Raw genomic sequence first — 23454 nt, forward strand, 5'->3', positions numbered from 1 at the left:
CTTATTGCCCATACATAGAAAAAAAATAAACTTTTATATATTCACGTCATTTTGGCAACCCTGCAAAATTTATTTGGTACTTCCAAATAATTTCTAGATTATTATGACCATTTTAAATTCAGCTTTCCCTTGTTGGTTTCTTTTAATGGGTCATGGATGTTATCATTTGTTCTTTTTGCCTGGATAACTCAAGGGCTTTAGAGCAAACTACCCAAATGTATTTTTGTGACTTGTGTTATAGACAAAATTTGGCTAAGAAACTTTAACAATTTAAGTTGAACAATATATCCCATTTCTATAAATATATACCTTACCTTTAAAATCTTTCCTTGGGATCATTTTGGACTCAAGGTTTTTCATAGTCCTAGACATTCAATATTTGCTATTCGATATTTGCTCTTGCTATGTGTGGGAGTTCTCGTCAGCAGTTTGTTCCCGAAATTATACCCCAGACATGTCTGAGACATAATTACTTTCCATTAGCAAGCCATACCCACGCGGTCTTCTGCCCCAGTCTTTAGCACCAATTACCCTCCCGGGAGCCCAGATTTCTCTCTGTGGAGAATATTTTAAGAGACCCAAAATCTGGGGGTTGCCCACCCCTTAGATGGCTCGGCAGCTGTGGGCAGAGTTCAACCACAAGTTAATGCTAATGTGTCCAGTTCAAAAACTCCTTTAGGAAAAAAGGATCTCACTGGAACACAAGAACGTTTAAATCAGTGTTCTCAAAATATTGTTATGTAAAATATCTGTATCGCAGCGCCCAAGTGGCTCAGTCGGTTAAGCGTCCCACTCTTGATCTTGGCTCAGGGCATGATCTCAGGGTCCTGAGATGGAGCCGTACCCCCCATCTCTGCTCAACAGGGAATCTGCTAGGGATTCACCCTCTTCCTCTGCCCCTCCTCCACTCCCCGCCCAAGAATGCTCTCTCTAAAAATAAATAAATACATCTTTAAAAATAAATATCCATATTATATCTTGCCTTTCACCAAAACATGTGTTTAGATTTCAGATCTGTCATAAAATGTAAATTTGAGTTCCCGCTTACGGCTTCATCTTGACAACCTCACACATTATAATTACAGCGCACTGTTTCTCTAGCCCATACGCAGAGTGACCATATTAATTAGCCACACTGGGACATTTTGAGAGAAATAGGGGCTGCTTTTGATAATTACAAAAGAACGACAAGTATAACCCGAGACTGTCCTGAGCAAACCAGAATTTGTAGTCCTTACCAAGGCGCCCATGGTTTTAAAGCTTCTAAAGTATCTACTTAAGTCATAAGTAATCTTTTTTTTTTTTTTTTTAAGTAGGCTTCATGCCTGGCGTGGAGCCCAACATGGGACTCAAACTCAGCACCCTGAGATCAGGACCTGAGCTGAGATCAAGAGTTAGACACTTGGGGCACCTGGATGGCTCAGTCGTTAAGTATCTGCCTTCAGCTCAGGTCCTGATCCCAGGGTCCTGGGATTGAGCCCTGCACGGGCTCCCTGCTGGGCAGGAAGCCTGCTTCTTTCTTTTCCACTCCCCCTGCTTGTGTTCTCTCTTGCTGCACCTCTTTCTGTCAAATAGATAAATAAAATCCTTTTTAAAAAGTCTCTGGGGTGCTGGGTGGCTCAATGGGTTAAGCCTCTGCCTTCGGTTTGAGTCATAATCTCAGGGTCCTGGGATCAAGCCCCGAATCAGGCTCTCTGCTCAGCAGGAAGCCTGCTTCTCCCCGCAACCCTCTGCCTGCCTCTCTGCCTACTTGTGATCTCTGTCTGTCAAATAAGTAAATAAAATCTTAAAAAAAAAAAAAAGGTGCTTAACCAACTGAGCCCCCCAGGTGCCCCTTAAATCATAAGTAATCATCTTTATTTTGTGTGGTTTTTAAAATGAAAAGAGCAATGTCAATTTTACCCAAGTTCAGTTTTCAGTAGGTTTCCTTGCATCTAAGCACCTCAGCAAAACCTCTTCAGATGCATTCAGCACTTGACAGCTCGGTCTGTGCCCTCAGCAAACCCCATTCAGTACTAGCTTCATTACCTAAAATAGACAAAACCAAATTATTTCATAAAATCTGTTTCCATAAAGAAAGCCAAGAACTGCTGGCTCCTTGGGGAGAAGGTTATTGGTATTTGCTGGGTAATTTTCTGCACTCTAATTTCGGTAAGGCTTACAGCCTAATTTGGGGTGTTGGGGGGACCCCAGACAGTTTATCTTTTGTCTTTGTCACCTACATGCACCATCCGAACTGTACAAAAACCACACTTTCTTTGAAGTGTTTTAACTGTCTGCTCGTCTGTTTCACTCAATTCAGCAACCAAAAAGCTACTGCTCAGAGTGGAAACTCTAAATATAAAAAATCAAGATCACACTTAAGATGAGCATTGATCCATCCAAATTTTTTTTCTTCTTTTCTTTTTTAAAAGATTTATTTTAGAGAGCATGAGTTGGGGGGAGGGGCAGAGGAAGAGGGGGAGAGAGAATGTCAAGGAGACTCCCTGCTGAGCGTGGAGCCCAATGTGGGTCTCAGCATGGGGGTTGTTGAGTCCAGGACCCTGAAATCATGACTTGAGCTGAAATCAAGAGTTGGACACTTAAGAAACAGAGTTACCCAGGTGTCCCTTTCGCTCTCTTTTAAAAGAAACATGTGGGGTGTCTGGGTGGCTCAATTGGTTAAGCGTCTTCCTTCAGCTCAGGTCATGATCCCAGGGTCCTGGGATTGAGCCCCGCATCTAGCTCCCTGCTCCACAGAGAATTTGCTTCTCCCTACCACACACTCCCCCCTCCCATGCTCTCACTTGTTGTCTCTGTCTTTCTCAAATGAATAAAAAAAATCTTTTAAAAAGTTAAAAGAAAAAAAAAAAAAGAAACATATAAGTATCATTTGGGGGCATTGTTAAAAATCCTATCTTGGAATAAAAAAATAAAAAATTATTTAAAAAATCTTATCTTGGTTGTTAGTTTTTTTTTAGAGCCCAAATTGTGTTGGTCACTATTTATGCTCTTAGGAAGAGCTCTTATCGATCACATATTCAAATGTTGTGAATCAACCATACAACCCCTCTGTGTTAAAGCTCTCCAGAAAAACAGAACCAACAGGACGTGGCAGTCTGGAGACCCGAGGAAGAAAGCCAACGTTGCAGCTCAAGTCCAAAGGCAGTCTGGAGGTAGAATTCTTTCTCCATCATGGGAGGTACTATTTTTTTTTTAAGGCCTTCAACGGATTGGATGAGTCCCTCCCACCCATTGTGGAAGGTCATCTGCTTTATTCCATGTCTACTGATATAAATGTTAATCTCATCTAACAAAACATTTCAGAGCAACATCTAGACCCGTGTTTGGCCAAATATCTGGGCACTGTGGCCTAGCCAGGTTGACACAGAATTAATGAACATTGGCCCCACACCATAGGGTAGAACCTGGGCCCTTGTCTGGGGTCTTACATTTGGCAACCCCTGGGGAGCTACCTCCTGCAGAGGCAACTCCTGAGGCAAGCCCAGGTCCCCACTCCCCTACTAGGTGACTCAGCCATTTTAGACATGGGGAAGGACTAAGGACTAAGATGATGACCAAGGACTAGCAAAAGGTTCCATGATTTGGGCCCAGGATCAAAACAGGCCTGGGGTAGAGTCAGGGCAAAATCCAGCATCAATGGTATTCCCACCCAGCTCTTTCTGCTACAACTCTGGCTCCAGCAGGACCTCAACTCAAGACTCCTAAGGGACGTTCTCATTTCACTTCCTATTTGGAATATTACAGCCAAGCCTGAGCCTGTTCAGACCATAAACTCTTAGGGAAGAAAATCAACTTATTCCCTGGATATGACTTCACACCCCCATCCCCGGCCCTCCCACAAGGCAGGGGTCCCCACCCAGCGGCCACACATGGACTCATCCACAGAGCAACTTCTCTTTGAAAAGTGCTTTATTTCAACAAGATCTAAGTTAGGTGCATGAAAACATATCAAAATGTTACAGACATTTATGGCTCCCTCTGAGGCCTCGTCAAATTATGTTAGGATACCCAGATGCATCATTTTAAAAGTTCAGAACCAAACATTGAACCGGGTCATGTACCATTGTTGAAGGCAAGTTATGATAAAGAAACGAATACCTCGCGAAGCTAACCTAAGTGGGGAAACCCTGAAGAAACACTAGCACTAACACACCAGAAACCATCAGCCGGGGAAGCAGGTCTGCAATCAGCTGAGAAGGCTCCGAAGGGCAAACTGGGCTTTCCCTTCCCGGCTTGTCCACGTCTTGTGCTTGGTTCAAACACAGGGGGGCGCTATAACCTCCCGTGGCAGGGGAAGTGCTTTCAGTTCCACTGAAAGAAGGGCTGCCACATTTCTCTGTATTTCTGCCTCTCTGAGAGATTCCCGTCTCACCTGACTCAAGCAGGACTTTGTGTAAAACAACTTAAGCAGCAACTCGGAAATGTGTGCTACGGCCTCGAGGATGCTGGGAAATTCCCTGCTTGCTATCTCAGCTCCCACATCATGGCTTGGCCACGAGACCCTGAAATTCCCCCGCTCGTAGAAAATTTCTCTCTTGGCCATTTATCTATGACACCATATTCTCTGTGCCATGGAGCTTGGCATTTTTTGAAGCGGGAGAAGGGGGAGGAGAGTTTCTCTTAAGAGAGTTTCTTGCCCTACTGGGAGCCATCGCACCTCTTTGCTCCTGACACCAAAATAATCACCCAACCCTGCAGAAAAGAATTTGTGCCAAGAAGTTTTACATCCGAGAACAGATTTGCGTTGTGTGTATCATTATATTTCAAAGTCTTATTATGTACAATGGTGGAAAAATGTCTACATGAGGATCTCCAGGAGAGTGTATTGTTTCCTTTCTGCTAGGGAGAAGGGAAGGGTGTGAATATTTCTCCTTGAAGTCTCAGACCAAAACCTCAGCTCTTGGTCCTAGCATGGGACCCAGTGGGTGGATGGCTAATCTGATCTCCTCTCTCTTAAACCTCACGTAGAATTCAAGTTTATCAGCCTGGAGCCCGGCGCACACGTTCCTCACCAGCCCATTCCTCACCAGCCCGCACAGGCAAGCAGGCTGCTTGTGCTTGTCAGTCCTTCCCCAAGTTTCCCCCACCCTCCTACGCCCCCCTTTAACTCTTCACCTGCCCACTCACGTGATCACTGAAAATGTGACCTTGTGCTTAATTCCACCAACACCTGGCAGAACGGACCGCCCCCCTCCCCCCAGCCAGATGAGACTCAGGCTTTTCCTTCATTTGATCACCTTGTAACACAAGCCCCTACGAAAAGAAAGCCAGATGTGGCTAGCCTGCTTTTCACAAGTTAGGGGAAAAAAACCTATAAATTGGCCTTTTGTTCCTCACCCAATTTCAGGTTCATTGCACGCAATTACATAAAACCACACAAATCAGTAGAGGAATTCAAAGCTGCAAAGCCATACGATACCAGTGAGAAAATCCGGCTCCACACCATGGAGAAGTGTCTCTGTTTCAACCGCTGCTATTTCAAAAGACCTTTCCAAAATTCCTGATGGGGTTATTAGGATGTGAGAAATGATCTTCAAACAGGGTGGGCCAAAACGGAAAAGTACAGTCCGTGGTAAGGGGAATGTATCCTGTAAGACGCGATTTCCCCTGACTTTCACCTTGACACCTGCCCCCCCAACCCCATCTTTAAGAGGCCAGGTCTACCCTACGTTTTGCAACATTTCCGTATTGAAGCAATTGTAGTGCTAGTGCAAATCAAAGAGAACTTTTATAAATCAGAAGTCGCCATCTAACAAAAGTTAGAGGTTAGTCATCTGCTCTGTGGAAATTTTTCTGCCTAACCCACCAAAGAGAGTTATGGGTCCAACACAGGCTTTAAACATTCAAAATAAAAGTAACTGGAAGAGAATTTCTTAGGTCATTTTCGCAAATGCAAAACTCAGGAAGTCTGTTTGCATTCACCAAGGGCTCTTTCCCAGCTCTATCAAAGGAAGCCTCTCCCCCTGCCCCCGGGGTTTTCTGTGCATTTTGCGGAGGCCCACTGAGGGGTATGATGGAGACTAAAGACTCCGGATTTCCAGTCCACGCCCCATAGGGCTGGTGGCGCTGTCCCCAAAGAGGAGGTCGCCTTGCTAAAAGACCCCCGGCAAGATGCCAGGTGGCAGCACGCCATCTTTGTGGAAGTCAACAAGACCACAGCTGCGAGCCATCTAACGAGGCTACGGAAGCCACAGAGGGGAGCAGGGGGCAGGAGGAGGCAGGAACGGCTCTGCTGCAAGCATCCACCTTCTTTGCAGACACGGATCAGTGGCTCTCCTTCCGCCAAGTGCCCGGTTCCCAAAACCTTTCTTGGAGAGGTGAAGAGATGGGGACACCCCCCCCAAAAGACTGAGACACATGCTGCTAGGAGATCCCACCCTTGCCTGGTCCATCCTCTGCTCCCAGCATCTGTCTGTCCCTCTTCAAACTGTACCAGCCACGCGTTGGTGGTATAGTGGTGAGCATAGCTGCCTTCCAAACTGTACCAGCCACATTGATGCCCAGCTACCCAGTGGTCTTCCTGAAAGGAGACACAGGGGACAGACTGTCCTACTCTTTCTCCCCCATTTGAGGTCTGTTCCAAAGATCACCCAGGTGGCTGCTCAGAGAAGCTCCACCCTCCACGTGCACCTGCATAGGACAGCCCAAAGAGCTTCCCTGAGCCCCACACTCAGTCAGTAGCAGGGTCTTCCTCATGCTTGGAGTCCATCTCCATGCATAAGTTGAGGGCAACTTACAAGAATCCTGTGGTTGGGAAGAAGAAACCCTTGGCCTTGACCTCAAACACATGCCTCAGCTCCAAGTGCAGGGAGAGCCCTTGATGATGGGAAATGGGCTGGCCTCCCAGGCATCTGTCACTTCTGCAAGGAGCTTCTATGATTCCCTAAAGAGGGAAACTCTGGTCACCACCCAAGGACAAGTCCAGATCTGGGCCGTTCTAGCCAGTTGGCCATGGAAAAACCCATGAGACATTTCCTTCGACTCAAGGAGGCGCCAAAGAGTTGGGGTTGGCCTTCATGGCATGGGGTTGGCATGCTGAGTGAGACATCAGTCTCTTCTCCTAGGCATGGCCACAGAGGTGAGGACAGAGGCAGAATCCACACAGATCACATACGTCTTTGTTATTTTAAAACAAAGTTTCCAGTGTAAAAACTTGTGGGTTTATTGCATCTACCCCACAGATGATTTATTTTTCTCTTTCCATCCGACCTTCCCCAAGGGCATGGGGCCGCTATTTTGTTAATTTTCAATGCCCAGTCTTTCTAGACGTATGGGGAAGATCTCCACCAATATATAAATACCCCAAATGGTGAATTTGCAGAAACCCCTTCCCTTCCAAACATGCGTGGCTGCTCCCTGGCCCTTGAGGGAAGACATCAATCTCAACCCCCCAGGTGGGTGCTGGTGGCTCGGAATTAACAGTTCCGTGTTAATATCAGGTAGGCACGTGGATATGTACCATGTGTGCACACGCGCTTACTAGTGCATGTGTGTGCTCAAGTGCACACACACACACACACTCACATACATACACACACACACATACACGTTGGGTCCTTATAACAAAATTCAAAAGTCCTGTGAGTGAGAGAAAGGAGAGGAACGTGGGGATCCGAGGATGGGGAGCTGTCTGCTGGCTTCTCCATTCTGCTGTAGGCAATGGATAGTGGCTCCACAGGAGCTGGAGGGGTCTGTAGCTACACATTCCCATGGAAGGAAGGCTCCCAGCTTCCTGTGCTTCTTCTTGTGCCAGTGGCGGCCCCTGTGGTGTCTGGATCCCCTCCTTCGTGTGGCTCAGATTGTTGCTGGGGTCTCGGCCATCTCTTCCAGCCTCTGCCGGATCATGAGCCGGAGCACAGTATACCTGGGGACAGGAACAGCTACAATGGGCAGCAGAAAGCAACACATGCTCCCTTTTGATCTTCCCCCACAGCCCGGGTTCCTGGGAGCCCCCTGTCAGTCCCTTCACTTCTATCAGTGGCCCAGCTGCCAGCCACCCTGTGTGGCTTGTGTTTATCTCTGCACCCAGAGGAGAGGAACCGAGCAGACCCAATCCAAACTAGACAATCGGACTACAGTAGCGTTCAGTAAATGTTAACTGCTTTTGCACGATCATCATTGTTAGGGCAAATAGAGCATTGGCGCTATTCTCCAGGGGCAGAAGTCAATCAATTGTTCTGCCGTATCCATGGAAAGCTGTCCACTTTATGAATAAATATGGCAAAAAAAAATTTTTAAATCATACAATTCTTCCCAGAGAAATAGGGTGAAACAGGTGACGGAGATTGGAAGGTACGAACTTCCAGTTATAAAATAAAAAGTCACAAGAATGAAAAGTGGAGCGTTGGGAATACAGTCAATAAAGTGTCAAAACGGTGGATGGTGACAGATGGGGACTTTGCTTATCATGGTGAGCACTGAATAATGTATGGAACCGTTGCATCGCTACGCCAGACGCCTGAAGCAAATATAACACTGTATGTCAACGACACTACGATCATAAAATTAAAAAAAAAAAAATCCTCTCCAGAGAGAAGCTTTACTGGACTTTTCAAGCTAAATGTAATTTCCAGAAGAGAAGCATTGAGAAAGAAGAAGGGTAGGAGAGAAGGATTTCAGAGGTAGGTAGCTTCGGCTACTTTCCACTGCTAAGACAGCTTTCCTAAAATCCCCAGAACATTTTTCTGTCCCACATCAAAATAAGAAGCTGACTGAGGAAGCAGAGAGAACACACTTAAGCTTTGTGTCCCCATCTGAGATCCACATGTGTCACAGGGAGCCCCCGGGAAGAAGGTCCCCAGGACCCAGGCCCACACAGCCACTCAGCACAGTCCCCAGGAGGCACCCATCAGAGAGCCGGCTCCCGGAGGTCCCAACGAGAAGCCCAAGCAGCTGCCCCAGGGCCGGCCACACGTACTTGCGCATCAGTTTCTTGACTTCTCGATCTTCTTCCTCTTGGAGCTTCTGAATGAAGCTTTTTAGGACAGGCATCTCAAACTTTATGTACTGGGCCACCTGGGGAGGAAGAAATCCGTCTGGGGTGCGTGCACGCCCCGTCCCAAACTTATTCCAATTCCTTTTGTTGTCTGTCTCATGTAAGGTGCAACGGGGTGGGAAACCTATTTCTGCATGGATCCAAGATTTCTTTAAAGGCTACAGTAGCCAAGCCCCGTTCATCTCGCGGCTGGCACCGAGTCTGTGGTGACGATCACTCCCTATCCGTGACACAGATCTTGGAACTTCTCTCTCGTCCCATGTATCCAATGCACGACAAGTTGCTATCCAACATGCAAAGCACTCTCTCTTGAGGCAGTGATGCTGAGAATGCTGAGAACACCTGAACCCCCAAGTCAATAAACCTGTACGTTCTGCTCTATTGGGATTCAGGGACCTATGGCTCAGGATGATAATTTGCATTTGGAGTCTCACATGGGCATCCAAATGGGAACTTGCTCCAGAGAGGCCATGGGGGTGAGGGTGCCTCCAGGTGAGCTGAAGTTAAAGCAGCTGTGCCCTCGCCTCCACAAGAATCCCCCTCCTACTCGATCAACTCTTTTCCATGGGAAAAGCCTATTCATGTTGAACTGCTCTAAGACTCGTGGCTTGCTTTGGTCGATGGAACGTGTGTGGACATGATATAAGGGCCGTTTGAGTGGAGGTTTCAGAGGAGCTTTTGAGGTTCGGTCTGGTATCTCGCCCTTCAGGCAGCTGCCCTGGGAAGTGTACCCCAGGAAGCCACTACCCCTCATACCTGGGTCTCGGACTGAGACGTGAACTCAACCCCAGGCTGGGAGCAGAGCAGGCAGCCACCAGCCTGCGGTGCCCTGAGCAAGAAAGTGAACATTTGCTGTGGCAAGCAGCTAGGATTTGGAGATGTTTGTTACTGTAGCAAAAGTTGACTAACACACAAGATAAGGGAAAATCCCTGCCAACAGCTTCAAGTTGCTGAGAGAGGTCTGCAGAAACTTCTCAGCCCTTTACAGTACCCTAGAAAGGTTGAAGACATTTACTTTTTCTGTGTAAACCACTTTGTACCAGAACATTCCCTCAACAGCTCCCCTCCGCCTAGCTTTTGTGTTCATTCTCCTGGCCTCATGACCATTCCTGCTTCAAGAAAACCTGGTATTAAAAGTAATAATAATAAAAGAAAAAGAAAGAAAAAATGAAAAAATTTTAAAATTTTTTAATCGTAATAAAATGTTTCATTAAAAATAAATAAAATTAATAAATTTTAAAATTCAAAAAATAAGATAAATGAATTAGAATAAAAATGTTTAAATATTAAAAATCAGAAATTTGAAAATGTTTTAAAGATGGAATAAAGTAATAAAAAATAAATAATAAATTAAACTTTAAGAAAGAAAGAAAAGAAAAGAAAACCTGGTATGGAGGAACGGCAGGAAAATGGGACTTGGTCCTTGGCCAGAGAGTCAAGCTGCACATAACCCAAGCAAATCTCTGACCGCCCACCGGAAGGGGACTCACATCGTAGGTGATCTCCTGCACCTGGTCCTTCTCCATAAGAAACACTTTGGAGACTTGCTCACACGGTCCCTGGAGGATTCGGGCAACCAGAGGGTAATCGGTGTTCTTCAGCTTCTGTTTCTCTGGAACCACACACACAGCCAGGAACAGCCCGGAGTTAGGCCTGAGGCCTTTCTCACCGTAAGAAGCGGCCAACTCAGGGGCCCAGATGGCCCAGGCCACTTAGAAGATGTGGCCAGCTACGTCAGGAGACTGAATTGTGAATGAACAATTCTGGTTCAAAGCAACCATTCCCTCCCCACTCTCCCAGACAAAACTACCAGGCTCCAACCCCGCTATAAGACGCTACATGGGAGGAATCGGTTTCATCTACCTCTTGAGAAAATCCAGTTGCCTTTTAAATAAGCAGTTAGGTTTTAGACCACCTACGGCCTTCCCCAGTGGACTCAGACAGTGACCCCACCAGCCTCAGGAGCAAACAACATTTGGAACTTTCCAAAGGCCAAACAACAAGCAAATGAGGTCGATTTGAGGGACATAAACATTTTCAAGTACATGGTGTTTTTCAGACTTACCACCGCTGGTATGGACCACGTACAAAGCAAACTCCTCTGCGGAATTCTCGATCTGAATCAGAAACAAGAGATGCTTGAAGAGAGTGCGTATTTACGTATCCTACCTCTGAGCCATTCCTTCTGGAATGTTGCAAAGCTAAATGGATTTTCGGTGCTTCTGAGGGGGAGCCGTTTCTCTCCAGCTCTCAGAAGGGATGAGGAGAGTGGCAGATCACAGTCGATAAGAAGGACTCACCTTTCTGGCACCCTGCCAAGCACTGGGCGACACACTTGGCACGTGTTAACTCATCTCATGTTCCTGACAGGCCCTCAGCGGGGTCCCGTGAACCCTCATTTTAGAGAAGATGAAGGAGAAGCACAGGGAGCTTAAGTTACTATCTCGGCTCCTCCAATCAGCAGGTGACGGCTGGGGATTTGAACCCAGAGACCACCAGCTGACAGTGGCCTCAGGGAAAAATGGGGATCCCTGTCTGCTAAAGATTTCTTGTAAAGGAATCGTGTAAAACCTGCAGAGTAACAGGACTTTACAGACTCATGCACTAGAACTTGCACGTGTACTGAAGTCATTTTTCAGAATACGTTTCCCAAATGTGTTTCAGAAGCCAGTCTGTGCCTGGGCTCTGAGGTGTGTGCCTAGGGCCTGGGGTCTGTGCCTGGGCTCTGGGCTGCTTCTCAGAATTCAGCGGACCAATCTCCTGCTATTTGCCAAACAGCTTCCCTGGTCCTTGGGCTTCAGATTCAGTAGGTCTGCTTCAGGGCTGGGGACTGGGAAGCTGCTTGGCTAACAACATCCCTTGGGATACTAATGCCACTGGGTCGAAAACCCCAGGCCCCCTCACCCAGTGCCCCCCACTTACTGCACACTCTCCACCGTCCCCCTTCCCACCTCGGGGGCACCGCAGGCCCCTGCGCTGCCCCTGCGCCACCCCTCCAAGGCCAGCCCGCGGAGGGAACTTGCCTTGAATTTGTTGAGCAGCAGCTTCAGGACCTGGGGGGTGGTCATGGTGCTGTTGATGCGGACGTTGGTGACGGAGCCGTAGGCTGGCGTGAACACCGATGTCTGTCAATAGAGGGGGATGGCTTAGGGTGGCAGTGGGGACAAGAGGGGACAAGAACTGGGCCCTAAAACCCAGGTGTCCCGGCCCCATGACCTGGGGTAAAGGGCACAGTGACAAGGGCACTCTCCCCGTGCACCCTAAGAGTCCCCCTCCTCCCCCACCCCGCCCCAGAGAGCTGTGCCTAACTCCGGTTGTCTCCTCCCCACTGTCCCCATGGGAAGCTAGAGGGGTCTGAGCTTAGCAAGGAGGAGGAATGGATCCAGGTAAGGAAGGCCCTCTTGCCAAAGAAAACACGCACAAGGCCCCTTCCACTGTGACTTCAACGCAAGGGGTCTCTGACCCCTCCCGTGAGGCACTTGCTTCTGGGGCTGGATTCAGACCAGGCAGTGGGAGGAAAGGAGGATCAGCTAGAATTGGCGGGGGGGGGGGGCGGGTAGTGCAAGGACACCCCCTGATTTGAGTCCTGCTGCCCTGCCGCAGTGGGTAGCATGCAGCTCACAGAAAAGTGAGACCATCCAGCAGCAAGAGGCCCACGGTATAGGAAGGGGGTACATGTGGATTTTCCAGGGAAAATCTGATGTTTGTGGTGTCATCTCACCCACCACCCTATGGGGGGCTCTGATCTGGGGTCCCTCATCCCTCTCAAAGCCTGCAGAGCCTGCAGCCCACCCATGACCCAAGACAGAATAGCAAACACTTGGCTTCCCACTCGTCTGTAACCTTGAGGTGGCCGTTGCCCAAGAAGAGGCCTTATTCCCTTGGCCCCCAGCCCCTCCCCTCCCCCATCCTCTCTACCTTGTGGTTGTAGAAATGGCCATTGATGGAGAAGCGGTGGCGTCTGATTCGTCTCTGGTCACCGGGTGTCCTCACGTTGCCACGGCGACGCACCCCAACATCACTGCGTGTGCGCATCAGCTGGGGGGTGTCTTCCTGCAGGGGCTTGAGGCCCCTGGAGTCTAAGAGGGAAGGGAGAGATGAGCTCCGTCTGCCCAGCCCAGGGTTGTGGCGGTTTGCACACAGTCCCCTCTTTGTGGCCAATGCTACCGTCGGTACTAGCCATGGCCTCCCACTGAAATACGTTTCATCAAAACAGTATTTCTTGCTGGGGCAAAAACCTATGGTATAATTTACGGAGAAGCTCTACAGTGACAAGATTCAGAGGAGAGACTCAAGAGCCAGATTCCCAGGGCCAAATCCCAGCCTCACCATTGCCATGTTTCACTAACCCCTCCATGCCTCAGTTCCCTCATCTATAAAATGGGCATACTAATAGCCCCCCCATCATGGGGTTGTCATGAGGGTTTCCTGAATTAATTCACGCAAAGCACTGAAAATAGTGTTTGGCACAGGAGAAGCATGACCTAAGGACCTGACAGTATTTATCAAAATTACAAATGCTCATAGCCTCGGACCTAGACATTCCACTTGAATGAATCCTACAGACATGACAAATGTGTGAAATGACACATGTCCAGGGCCACTAACTGCCGTTTGTCACAGCAACAGACTGGAATGACTTCAACGTCCATCACCGAGGAGCAATTCAGCTCTCGTTTTCTCCACACGGTGGAACACAGCTGGATAAGAAGGCCAAAGTTCTTGATGGATTTGTGTGGAACACTCCTCAAAACAAACCAACAGAAACAGGGATGTGCAGAAACAGAAGAGGGGAAGAAAAGAAATGACCTCCAACTATAAAGGCATGTTGCTGTGTATTTGCTTTTCCCTGTCTAGAATACCTCAGAAAGAATGCCTTCGAGGATTTTCTAGGGAGGGAACCACTTATGGTGGGGAGAAGAAATGGGGGAACCTCTGACTGCCTCCTTTGAACACTCATTGAATCTCAAACCACATGACTTTTATTAATTCCATTTACAGCATCTAGATCACACCAGTCCTCCCAAAGGTGAGCCCAAAGCGGGACCCTTCCCACCGCACCTGTACCTGTGGGGCTCGGTGTCTGCTCGCCCTCGGGCGGGGCATCTGCTTCTGAGATCTGAATGTTGGGCATGGTGAGGGGCTTCAGGATGGTGCTGGGGAGAAAGAACACAAAACGGAGACCAGTTCAGCTCCTGCAGGGGGACCCTCCCTCTCCTGCAAGAGCACTTGGCCTGGGCCGGGCTGGGGACCAGCACAGCCCCGTGCGGGCGGCCCGTGAAGCTGGCTCTGCTCCAGGGATGTGCACTGGGAGGGGAGGGGGTGTTCTGGAGAAGATGCTCTTTCCCAGCATCCATCCCAACACAATCCCCGAGTTCATCAAGCCCGGGATGGAGAACACCAAAGAACAAAATCCAGGTGTTGTCTGCACTGTTACTGAGCACGTACAGGTTCTACGGCATATTTGGAAAACCCTGTAACAATGAGTATTTGCTTCTCCAGACGAGATTCCAGTTCAGAGCCTTTTCTGTTGGGGGAATAACTCAGAAATTGCTTCTGGCATCTTCAAGGAGGAGAAGCAATAGGTTGGTTGCCCACGAGGGTCAGAGCAGCGCTGGAAGGGCCACTGATGATAGTGTCCTTGGGGTTGCCAGATGGATTGCTCAGCCAAGCTGGACCCCACACAGCCAGCCTGAGCAGAGGCCCGGATAACTGGCAAATACCCCCTTCTAAGCCAAAAAGAATAATGACTGCAACTCAGAGATGCATCCCCCAAATCAACAGGAGATTTGAGCAGAGAGGAGAACCGTATTTAACCCATTAGGACCATCCCACTGTGAGAAGAGCATGGGCTCCCTAGGATCCAGTCAAGATGGGACTCAGGATCCGGAGATGACAGTTTTAAGGGAAGACCATAAAAACTGAAAATCTGGAAGGACTCCCCACTGTGGTCTAACTCTGGACTTCTGACTGCAGACTGGAGCTAGGGAGGGCTGCTCCCACCGCCCACTCCCTCACAGCAGCAGAAACTGGTCTCAGCCCCCTTCTTAGCCCAGTGGCCCAGGTATTTGCTTGATTCTAGCCGGCATCGGGGATGACATTCATTACCGTTCCTGACAACCCGGTCAAGAGCCCTGGTGGGTTTCAAGAACTAGCGAAGTCCAGCTTGGCGTTGCAGGGAAGGGAGGAGAAATGAGCGTGCGGAGGGAAGGACCGGCCAGCAGGTTCAGCCAAAAATCACGCAGTCAACGGCGTTCTCAAAATCCCCTCGTGGAGGGGACACAATGGAACACAGCCTGGGCGTCGTCCGGCTGCGGCCATGGAAAAGGGTTTGGCCCGCAGGAAATCCAAGAAGACAAAAGGGCTGAAATCAAATTAGAGCGTGAAACTAACCAAGGAGATGAAGCCCGAGAACCTTGACCAGACATCCCAGCAGCCGATGGGCTGGGCGACGTCCCTCCTAAAATTCCCTGGGAAAGAAAGCACATCAGCTCCAGGGCTTGGCCACCATGCAGGCGTCTCTCAACTTTAGAGAAAGATGGATTTGGCTGCAGAGTTGAGCAGAATTCCAATGTGTCCAACAGAGACGGGTTAGGTCCGGTTGAAAACAGAAAACACGTCACCGTGGTTTTGGCTGGGAGGTCAGCACACATCCCCCACACTCTGGCCTCAGGGCAGCACCAGCCAGTTTGGGGACGGAACACAGCCGGTCACTGACACCCAAAACCGAAGTCCCTGAAGGAAGTCCCAGCGGAGAGGGCAGGCCTCAAAACATGGCACTTGGCTACTCAGCTGGCAGCAGAGGGAGGGGGCGACCAGTCTTGGGCTTTGCAGACCTTGCAGTGGGAATCCAGAGAAGGGAGCCTCCCAGACTCCTGACTGTCACACTGTCGCCCAGGTCCGGGTGTGGCCTGAAGGACGCAGTCCCCTGACTGGCCTCGCAGGAGTGGTTTGGACAAGCTGTGATGTTCCTTTTCTTCTTCCAGGTTCCTCCTCCCCAAGTCATGGAAAGCTTTGGAGACAAGGTTCAAGCCCTTGCTGTCTCCAGAGCAGGGCCACTCTATAAGGAGTGGTCCCCATGGGGAGATGCCGAGGCCGGCTGTCCCTTAGAAATCTGCAGGCGAGGCCCAGCTCACCACAAGCTTACACCCCGTCAGAGACTCAGAAATTCTCTGTGAGGGAGGATGCACTGCAAGCAGGCCTTAGCATTTCTCCCCTCTGATGTAGTGACAGGCACAGTGGCCTGATCACACCAACACCTGCTCCTTCCTCCTCCTAAGCCCAGAACAGGTGCGTAGTGCAGGTGGGGAGAATGGGGGCCAGGGTCAAGGCTTGCTGGAAGAAGGTGGCATTTCTCTGCTCAAGGACATTGAAGAACAGAACCCTAGTCATCCCCGGTACGCTCTCTCTTCACTCACCCCTGCGCCCCCAAGTTACAGCCAGAGTGCCAGGAGGAAGAGGACGGCGGGGGGCGAATGCGCTCATTGTCATCCTGCATCTGTAGACGGATGGGCCGTCGCAGCCCCCAGGAGATGTTCAGCAGCCCCTCCACGATGAACTCATCTTCCTCCTGCCCACAAAGCAATTGGCACCATGAGCCAGCCCTGAAAACCCCGAAGAAGCCAGCAGCACGTCGGGGGACAATGGACAGCGCCCCTGACGCGTCCTGGCTGGGTGCACCCAAGTTACACCCACAGGCCAGCTCTGAGACACACCCCACTGCAAACGACCCCTGACGCCCCAAAGACGACCTCAAGGTCAACACAAAAGTTGCCTCAAAATCAAGCACATGTGTGTCAATGATTAAAATGGTGGGGTTTTTTGTTTTGTTTTTATACTTTAAAGAAAGAAGAAGATATCGCTTAGCGTGAGATGAGCCTTGCTAACAGAAGTCAGAGCCAGGTTCTTGAATTAGCTACTTTCCCCTCCCCCACCATGGGAAGCTGTGTCTTTAGCTAGAACATATGCTTACCAATCTGACCTGCTGGATGAAGGAGATTTGCAGTAACATTTCCCCAAGTTTGTTCTACCGAATACTAGCTCCTCTCGCAGATCAACCGTTCCCTTAAATAGGGTGTCAGGCGATCACGAGCTGGGAGAGGATATGTTCATCAGATTTCTTACCAGCATAACATCCCAGAGCCTTTAATTAGCTAATGTGCTACATTATGGCTCTCCAAGAGGTGAATAAATCCTCTAAGAATTCCAAATTTATACTCAAGCGTGGTTGACTGCTAACAGGTTAAACATCAGACCCTTCTAAGGGCATCGGTGTGTTTTGTCTCAAAGAACTGAATCTCATTTATTATAATGAGTCTCTATTTAGTCATAGAGCATTCTGAGAATTTATTCTATAAGACATACTGCTGAAAAGCTATCCAAGGACCAAAATCTTACAAATGGCTGAGCCACTCACTACGAGAAGCTTTAAGGGCAGTGCCTAAAAGGGTCAGGCCTTTCAGAGGGTCTCAGAAAAACCCACAGCTGTCAGACCTGGGCCACAGCTACGTCTTCAGGATAAGCCACATGGATGAAAAGGACACCTGTCCACCGAACAACTGACCCAGATCCCAGGATCATCCACAGAGAGGAGGGAAGAGCCAAAGACGGCAGGAGAGGAGAACAACTTTCAGGCTGGGAGGGGTCTTGGGGGGAAAGGCTTTATGTAAGAGCAGGCCATATAGAGGGCCTTTCTTGCTGGTAAAGCCTGAGGCTGGCATGCCTACTGTTACATAGTATGATTTTAGGACAGGATTTAACCCACAGTAGGACTTTGCCTACATGGACTGGTTTGAGGGACACAGAAAAGGCCACTGCATCTCACATACTCTCCCCAACGAGCCTGCCTTTGTAGCTGAAATTCTACCATCTGATATCTGTTTCTGTGGATTGGATCGCCATGGCTTGATGAGCTGAAAATGTGTTTAGAAGGTATTACACACATCTTATCAGTCTAGAACACTTGAGTATAAATTACTCCACCTGGCTCCTCCATAACTCACCATCTACCCGATAACAGGCTTTAACGGAAATGGATATGGGATGAGTAAGCTTAGATTCAGGCTGGGGGCTGGGAGAAGCCGGACGGAGAGCAAAGGGCATCCCAGGAAGGCACCCGAGGAAGACCACTGCAGTCATACAGAAGGGCCAAGTGTTTCCACGCCGAGCTGACTGATGTGGGCCCAGGTGTGTAAACACAGAGGACTGGGTAAGATTCCTGAATTGCCCAAGAAGAAAGAGCTTGCTTGAGAGCCATGGGAAAGGATCATTTCATGAACGTCCCCTTTGAAAGACCCCCCTCTGAAGCTGAGGCTAGCCCAGGCTCACATCCCCAGGAATATCTCTGGAACAGAAAAGGTCATCCTCATTAGTACAAAACAAGCCTGGGGTCTCCTTCCAAAGAACTCCAGGAGCTCCCGCTAATATCCTCAATGAAAGGCCACCCATAGGTGGGGGTAGGAGAGGCAGGAACCCCGAGACCCTGGAGACATGGAGACAGACTGGGCTGGCCCACAGGCTTCCCCACGGTCTCCTTACCTCACGGTGTCGGAGCTGCAAATTCTGGCCTTCATAGTACAAATTATAGGTCTTCAGATGAAGGAGAAGTTCGTTCCTTAGGGCAAGATACAAAAGGTGTGACATTCTCAGCTGAAGCCACTTGTAATGCACCTGTTCCCTCTTTTCTCACCTCAAAACTGGCCTCCAGCTGCCCCAGTCTGGGTGTCTGTCCACACATGCATACACACACACACACACACACACACAGCCACCACCCCCATCTCCATTTTCCCCAGGATCAAGGTCAAGAACAGGTCAAGAACAGAGTGCAAGTAGCAATCCAGCAAACCCAGGCTCGCAGCTCTGACAACACTCCCCAAACCAAACTCCACACACAGTCCTTGGTGAGGCGAGATTCAGAGAGGCAAACACACGACTAAGTCCACGTATAAGCCTGCTGGGACCCCACTGTTTTTTCTCCCTCACCCCTGCTGTGAGGACAGGGCAATCAATACAGGCTTTCGGGAGACTCAGGAACTTCTAGGCTTTGCAGCAAGTTAAAAGGGACGGTCTGGACCCACTGACTAATGCTTCAGAGACATGACCTTACAGCGGGTTTAAAAACTCACAAATTGGGGCGCCTGGGTGGCTCAGTGGGTTAAGCCGCTGCCTTCGGCTCAGGTCATGATCTCAGGGTCCTGGGATCGAGTCCCGCATTGGGCTCTCTGCTCAGCAGGGAGCCTGCTTCCTCCTCTCTCTCTTTCTCTCTGCCTGCCTCTCTGCCTACTTGTGATCTCTCTCTGTCAAATAAATAAATAAAATCTTAAAAAAAAAAAAAAAAGGGGGAAAGGTGTCCCCTTACAGATGATGTTTAAAAAAAAAAAAACAAACAACTCACAAATTCCCGTCAACAGCACAGAGAATGAATAAAGGAAGCTGTAGTCACACGGTGGAATGTTACATAGTAACAAGAATATGAATGAGCCTCACCCCCACGGATGGATCTCACAGACCTTACGTTGAGGAAAAGATGCCTGACTCCAAAGGCCACTTATTATATGATCCCATGTATACAGAGTTTAAAATGGGTGTTAGAATTCTGGATAGCAGTTCACCTTGGGGAGCAGTGACCACAAGGGGGCAGGAGGGGATTCTGGGCCCTGGCAGTATTCTATTCTACAAGCTTTTATCTTTTCATTCTATTCTAAGTGCTTTTAAGTTTATTAAAAAAAAAAAAAAAAAATTGGGGTCGGTGCTTGGCTGGCTCCGTGGGAGGGGTGTGAGACTCTTGATTTCAGGGTCATGAGTTCAAGCCTCATGTTGGGTATAGAGATTATTTAAATAAATAAACTTAAAAAAATTTTTTTTCTTAAATTGCAAATCTTCCTCTAAAACCCTCTATTAGCCTGCTTTGCTGTTAAATCCTGGTTTTCAGGTGGCCCCCTGGAAACACAGCTCTGCTAAATGAGAGAGAGCAAGGACTTCCCACCTTTGTGATTTGGACGAGCCCTCATCCAACCTGAGAACAATCTACTCCGGTTTTATCTGAAGGTGCATGCTAGTGCCTGCGGGCTGGGAAGGCAGGGGCTTGAAGACATCGCCCTGTGCTCTTGCCTGCTCTCAGGCAAAAGTTTGGACTCTCTGAATGCCGCCATTCAGTGGAGGGATTTGGGGCCACACCAGAGGTCAGAGCTGGCTTGAAATTCCAAGAAGCTCCTGACAAGTTAAACCTAGAAAAATTGGAGTCATTCTATGCAAACCTAAATGAATTAGTTGACGCAAAGCTGCTTGGGACTTCTGAGCACAGAGATCTAAAATGACTGGCCAGTCAGTTGAGGGCCCTGGAGAAATCCCTCAGTGAAGCAATAAAAACAAGCCGCAGTTCACACAACTGCGTGTCTGTATGTGGCCAAATATGTGTAAAGGAATTAAAACAATTTGGCCTCGGATGAGTTAAACATTTATTTCAGATAGAGAGCATTCAGTATGAGCGAATCCCTGTGCTGGATAGAAAAATCTATTCTCGAAATTATCATTTGAAAAAGTCCATTTTGGCTCCCATTAGCAAAAAAATCTGAGCTCAGGAGATTTAAGTGCATATAAAGCCATAAGACTGTCTCTTTCTGTTCAGAGCTCACCTGAGTCCATTCCAGTCAGACCCCCAGCTGCACAGGGATATGACCCAGTGGGGACTGCCTCAGGGGACACCACAGACAGCACAAAGGGCAACCACCATTAATTCCTCCTTCTAGGACACCATCTGTGTCTTGAAGGTCCCCTTTGCTTTACTGTCCATGGCCAGCCCCAGGGCTATGTTTTATTCTAGAGCACCAACCGTGCTGTGCTCCCTACTTCCCACACACGGGAGCCCCTGCCATCCATGGGCAGAAGAGGCTCTTCTGCCAGGGGCTTCCATCCACATGGGACTGGCCACTGGGGGCATAACACTAAAGCCAAAAATCTTACTTGGAGATGTATTTATCTTGTCCACACGGGACGAGGGAGGTTTGGTGACTGTAGTCCATTCTTCTGTTCTCTTTTCATCAGAAGGGGAGACCTATGTTTGAAAAAAGACAGAGGTCAAAGTCAAGTTGGGTCCTTAGGGATGCAGAACTTGGGCCAGGGGAGGGGGCACATGGCTCTCTGTTCCCACCCCCGATCCACAGCTTAGGCAACCCAATGCTGACCCAGGGCTAGTGAGATACCACACTGCTGGCTGCTGCCTCTGCTTGGCACAGCCTCTGGGGGGGTGAGGAGGAGAACACCCAAAGGGGAGATTGACAACCCTTGGAGGGCCCCAGAACAAATGCTCCAGTCACTAAGAATGTTTGATGCCCAAGGTGGTCCCAAGGGTGACCAACAAGTCTTCCCTGAAGAGAACTTCACCACACAGAACAGAGATATGTCTGTCAGGGAAGACTCAGACTCCACTAAGGTACACTAGAGACTGGCCGGCCACCTGAAAATGCCCAGACAGAGCTGGGTGCAATGAATCTAGCATAGACACCTACAATTGCCATTAAAATAGGATAATAGGATAAGGTTTAAGGCAGTTAATTACCTGGGAAAATGACAACATGTTATGGAAACAAAGGTTACAAAACCATGAGTTCAATTTTGTTTAAAATATATGTAAGCCTAAAATATGTGTGTGTGTGTATACATATATATATATATATATATGTATATACACATTAATACAAATGGGTAAAAATATTCAGATATTCAGATATATATGACAGGGTTTCTCAGCCTCAGTACTGTCGACATTTGGGCTAAAACATTCTTTGTTGTGCAGACTGTCTTCTGCATCAGAGGGCACTGTTAGCAACATCCCGGGCCTCTACCCACTGGATGCCGGCAGCACCATCCAGTCATGACGATCAAAAATTACCCAAGTGTCCCCTGGGGGCTAAACGTCCCCCAGTTAAGAATCCCCGGCATGTGTCTATCTGTATATAAAGGAGTGAAGGATTGGCTCTCTCTGGGGAATGGCATTACTCCAAAGTTTTTTCCAACATTTTATTATGAGAATTTTCAAAAATAAAGATGAAGAAGACAATGAACGGCCATGGATATATGCTTATTCTACCCTTAACATTTGCTGCAGTGCCTGGGTGGCTCAGTCAGTTAAGTGTCTGCCTTTGCCTCAGATCATGATCCCAGGCTCCCAGGATCGAGTGAGCCCCACATTGGGCTCCCTGCTCAGCGGATGGTCTGCTTCTCCCGCTCCCTCTGCCCCTCCCCCACACTTGTGTTCACTCTCCCATGTTCTCTCTCTCTCTCAAATAAATAATCTTTAGGGTGCCTGGGTGGCTCAGTGGGTTAAAGCCTCTGCCTTTGGTCATGATCCCAGGGTCCTGGGATTGAGCCCCACATCGGGCTCTCTGCTCGGCAGGGAGCCTGCTTCCTCCTCTCTCTCTGCCTGCCTCTCTGCCTACTTGTGATCTCTCTCTGTCAAATAAATAAATAAAATACTTTAAATAAATAAATCATAGTCTTTAAGAAAAATTACTATCCTTATCACACAGCTGGCCAGCTATACATTCCTTTATCTATTCAATAATCCATCTTATTTTTTATACATTTCAAAGTAAATTACAGACAAAACAAGCTTCATAACTTAAGATTGAGATCATACCAAGTATCTTCTCCAACCACGGTGGTATGAAACTAGAAATCAATAGGAGGAGGAAAACTGGAAAATTCATGAATATGTGGAAATTGAACAACACACTCCTGAACAACCAATCGGTCAAAGAGGAAATCAAAATGGAGGTCAAAAATATCTGGAAATAAACAAAAATGGAAATAGAGCATACCAAAAGTTATGGGATACAACAAAAGCGGTTCTAAGAGGGAACTTTATAGCAATAAACACCTACATTAAAAAAAGAGGAAGATCACAAATAAACAACCTCGAGGAACTAGAAAAAGAATAAACTAAGCCCCAAATTAGAAGAAGGAAGGAAATAACAAAGATCAGAGCAGAAATAAACGAGAGACCAGAAAAAACAATAGAAAAGATAAATTAAACTAAGCTGGTTTTTAGAAAAGATAAACAAAATTGACAAACCTTTTGCTGGACTAAGAGAAAAAACTCAAATAAACAAAATTAGACATGAAAAGGAGACATTACAACTGACATGAGAGAAATGCAAATCATCTTAAGAGACTATTATGAACAATTATATGCCAATAAATTGGATAACCTAGAAGAAATGGATACATTCCTAGAAACATATAACGTACCAAGACTGAATCACGAAGAAAAAGAAAATCTGAATAAACCAATAATGAGTAAGACTGAATTAGTAATCAAAAACTTCCCAGGTTGTGAAAAGAAAAGCAAAGCCTGGGACCAGATGGTCTCACTGGTGAATTCTACCAAATATTTAAAGAAGAATCAATACCCAATCCTTCTCAAACTCTCCCAGAGAACCGAAGAGGAGGGAATA

General features: G+C 48.0%; 1 protein-coding gene across 5 annotated transcripts in view; it reads right to left on the reverse strand.

Annotated features, from left to right (window-relative positions):
• Positions 1-3894: 3894 nt before the first annotated feature.
• RASSF2 (Ras association domain family member 2) overlaps positions 3895-23454 on the reverse strand; it is a 42042-nt gene continuing 22482 nt past the window's right edge. For 4 of the 5 annotated variants that reach the window (XM_044263399.1, XM_044263400.1, XM_044263402.1 and 1 more), the window contains 10 exons: positions 20963-21053; positions 18536-18611; positions 16417-16568; positions 14060-14154; positions 12917-13077; positions 12022-12123; positions 11064-11115; positions 10489-10610; positions 8921-9018; positions 3895-7867 (listed from right to left, as the gene is read on the reverse strand). In XM_044263399.1, coding sequence (XP_044119334.1) covers positions 7798-7867; positions 8921-9018; positions 10489-10610; positions 11064-11115; positions 12022-12123; positions 12917-13077; positions 14060-14154; positions 16417-16568; positions 18536-18611; positions 20963-21021 — 987 coding nt within the window. In that variant the 5' untranslated portion in view covers positions 21022-21053 and the 3' untranslated portion in view covers positions 3895-7797. The remainder of the gene's footprint in view (positions 7868-8920; positions 9019-10488; positions 10611-11063; positions 11116-12021; positions 12124-12916; positions 13078-14059; positions 14155-16416; positions 16569-18535; positions 18612-20962; positions 21054-23454) is intronic. The other variant, XM_044263403.1, reaches the window with a different exon arrangement.

Source organism: Neovison vison, chromosome 8, assembly GCF_020171115.1.
Source record: "Neovison vison isolate M4711 chromosome 8, ASM_NN_V1, whole genome shotgun sequence".
Classification (NCBI taxonomy): domain Eukaryota; kingdom Metazoa; phylum Chordata; class Mammalia; order Carnivora; family Mustelidae; genus Neogale; species Neogale vison.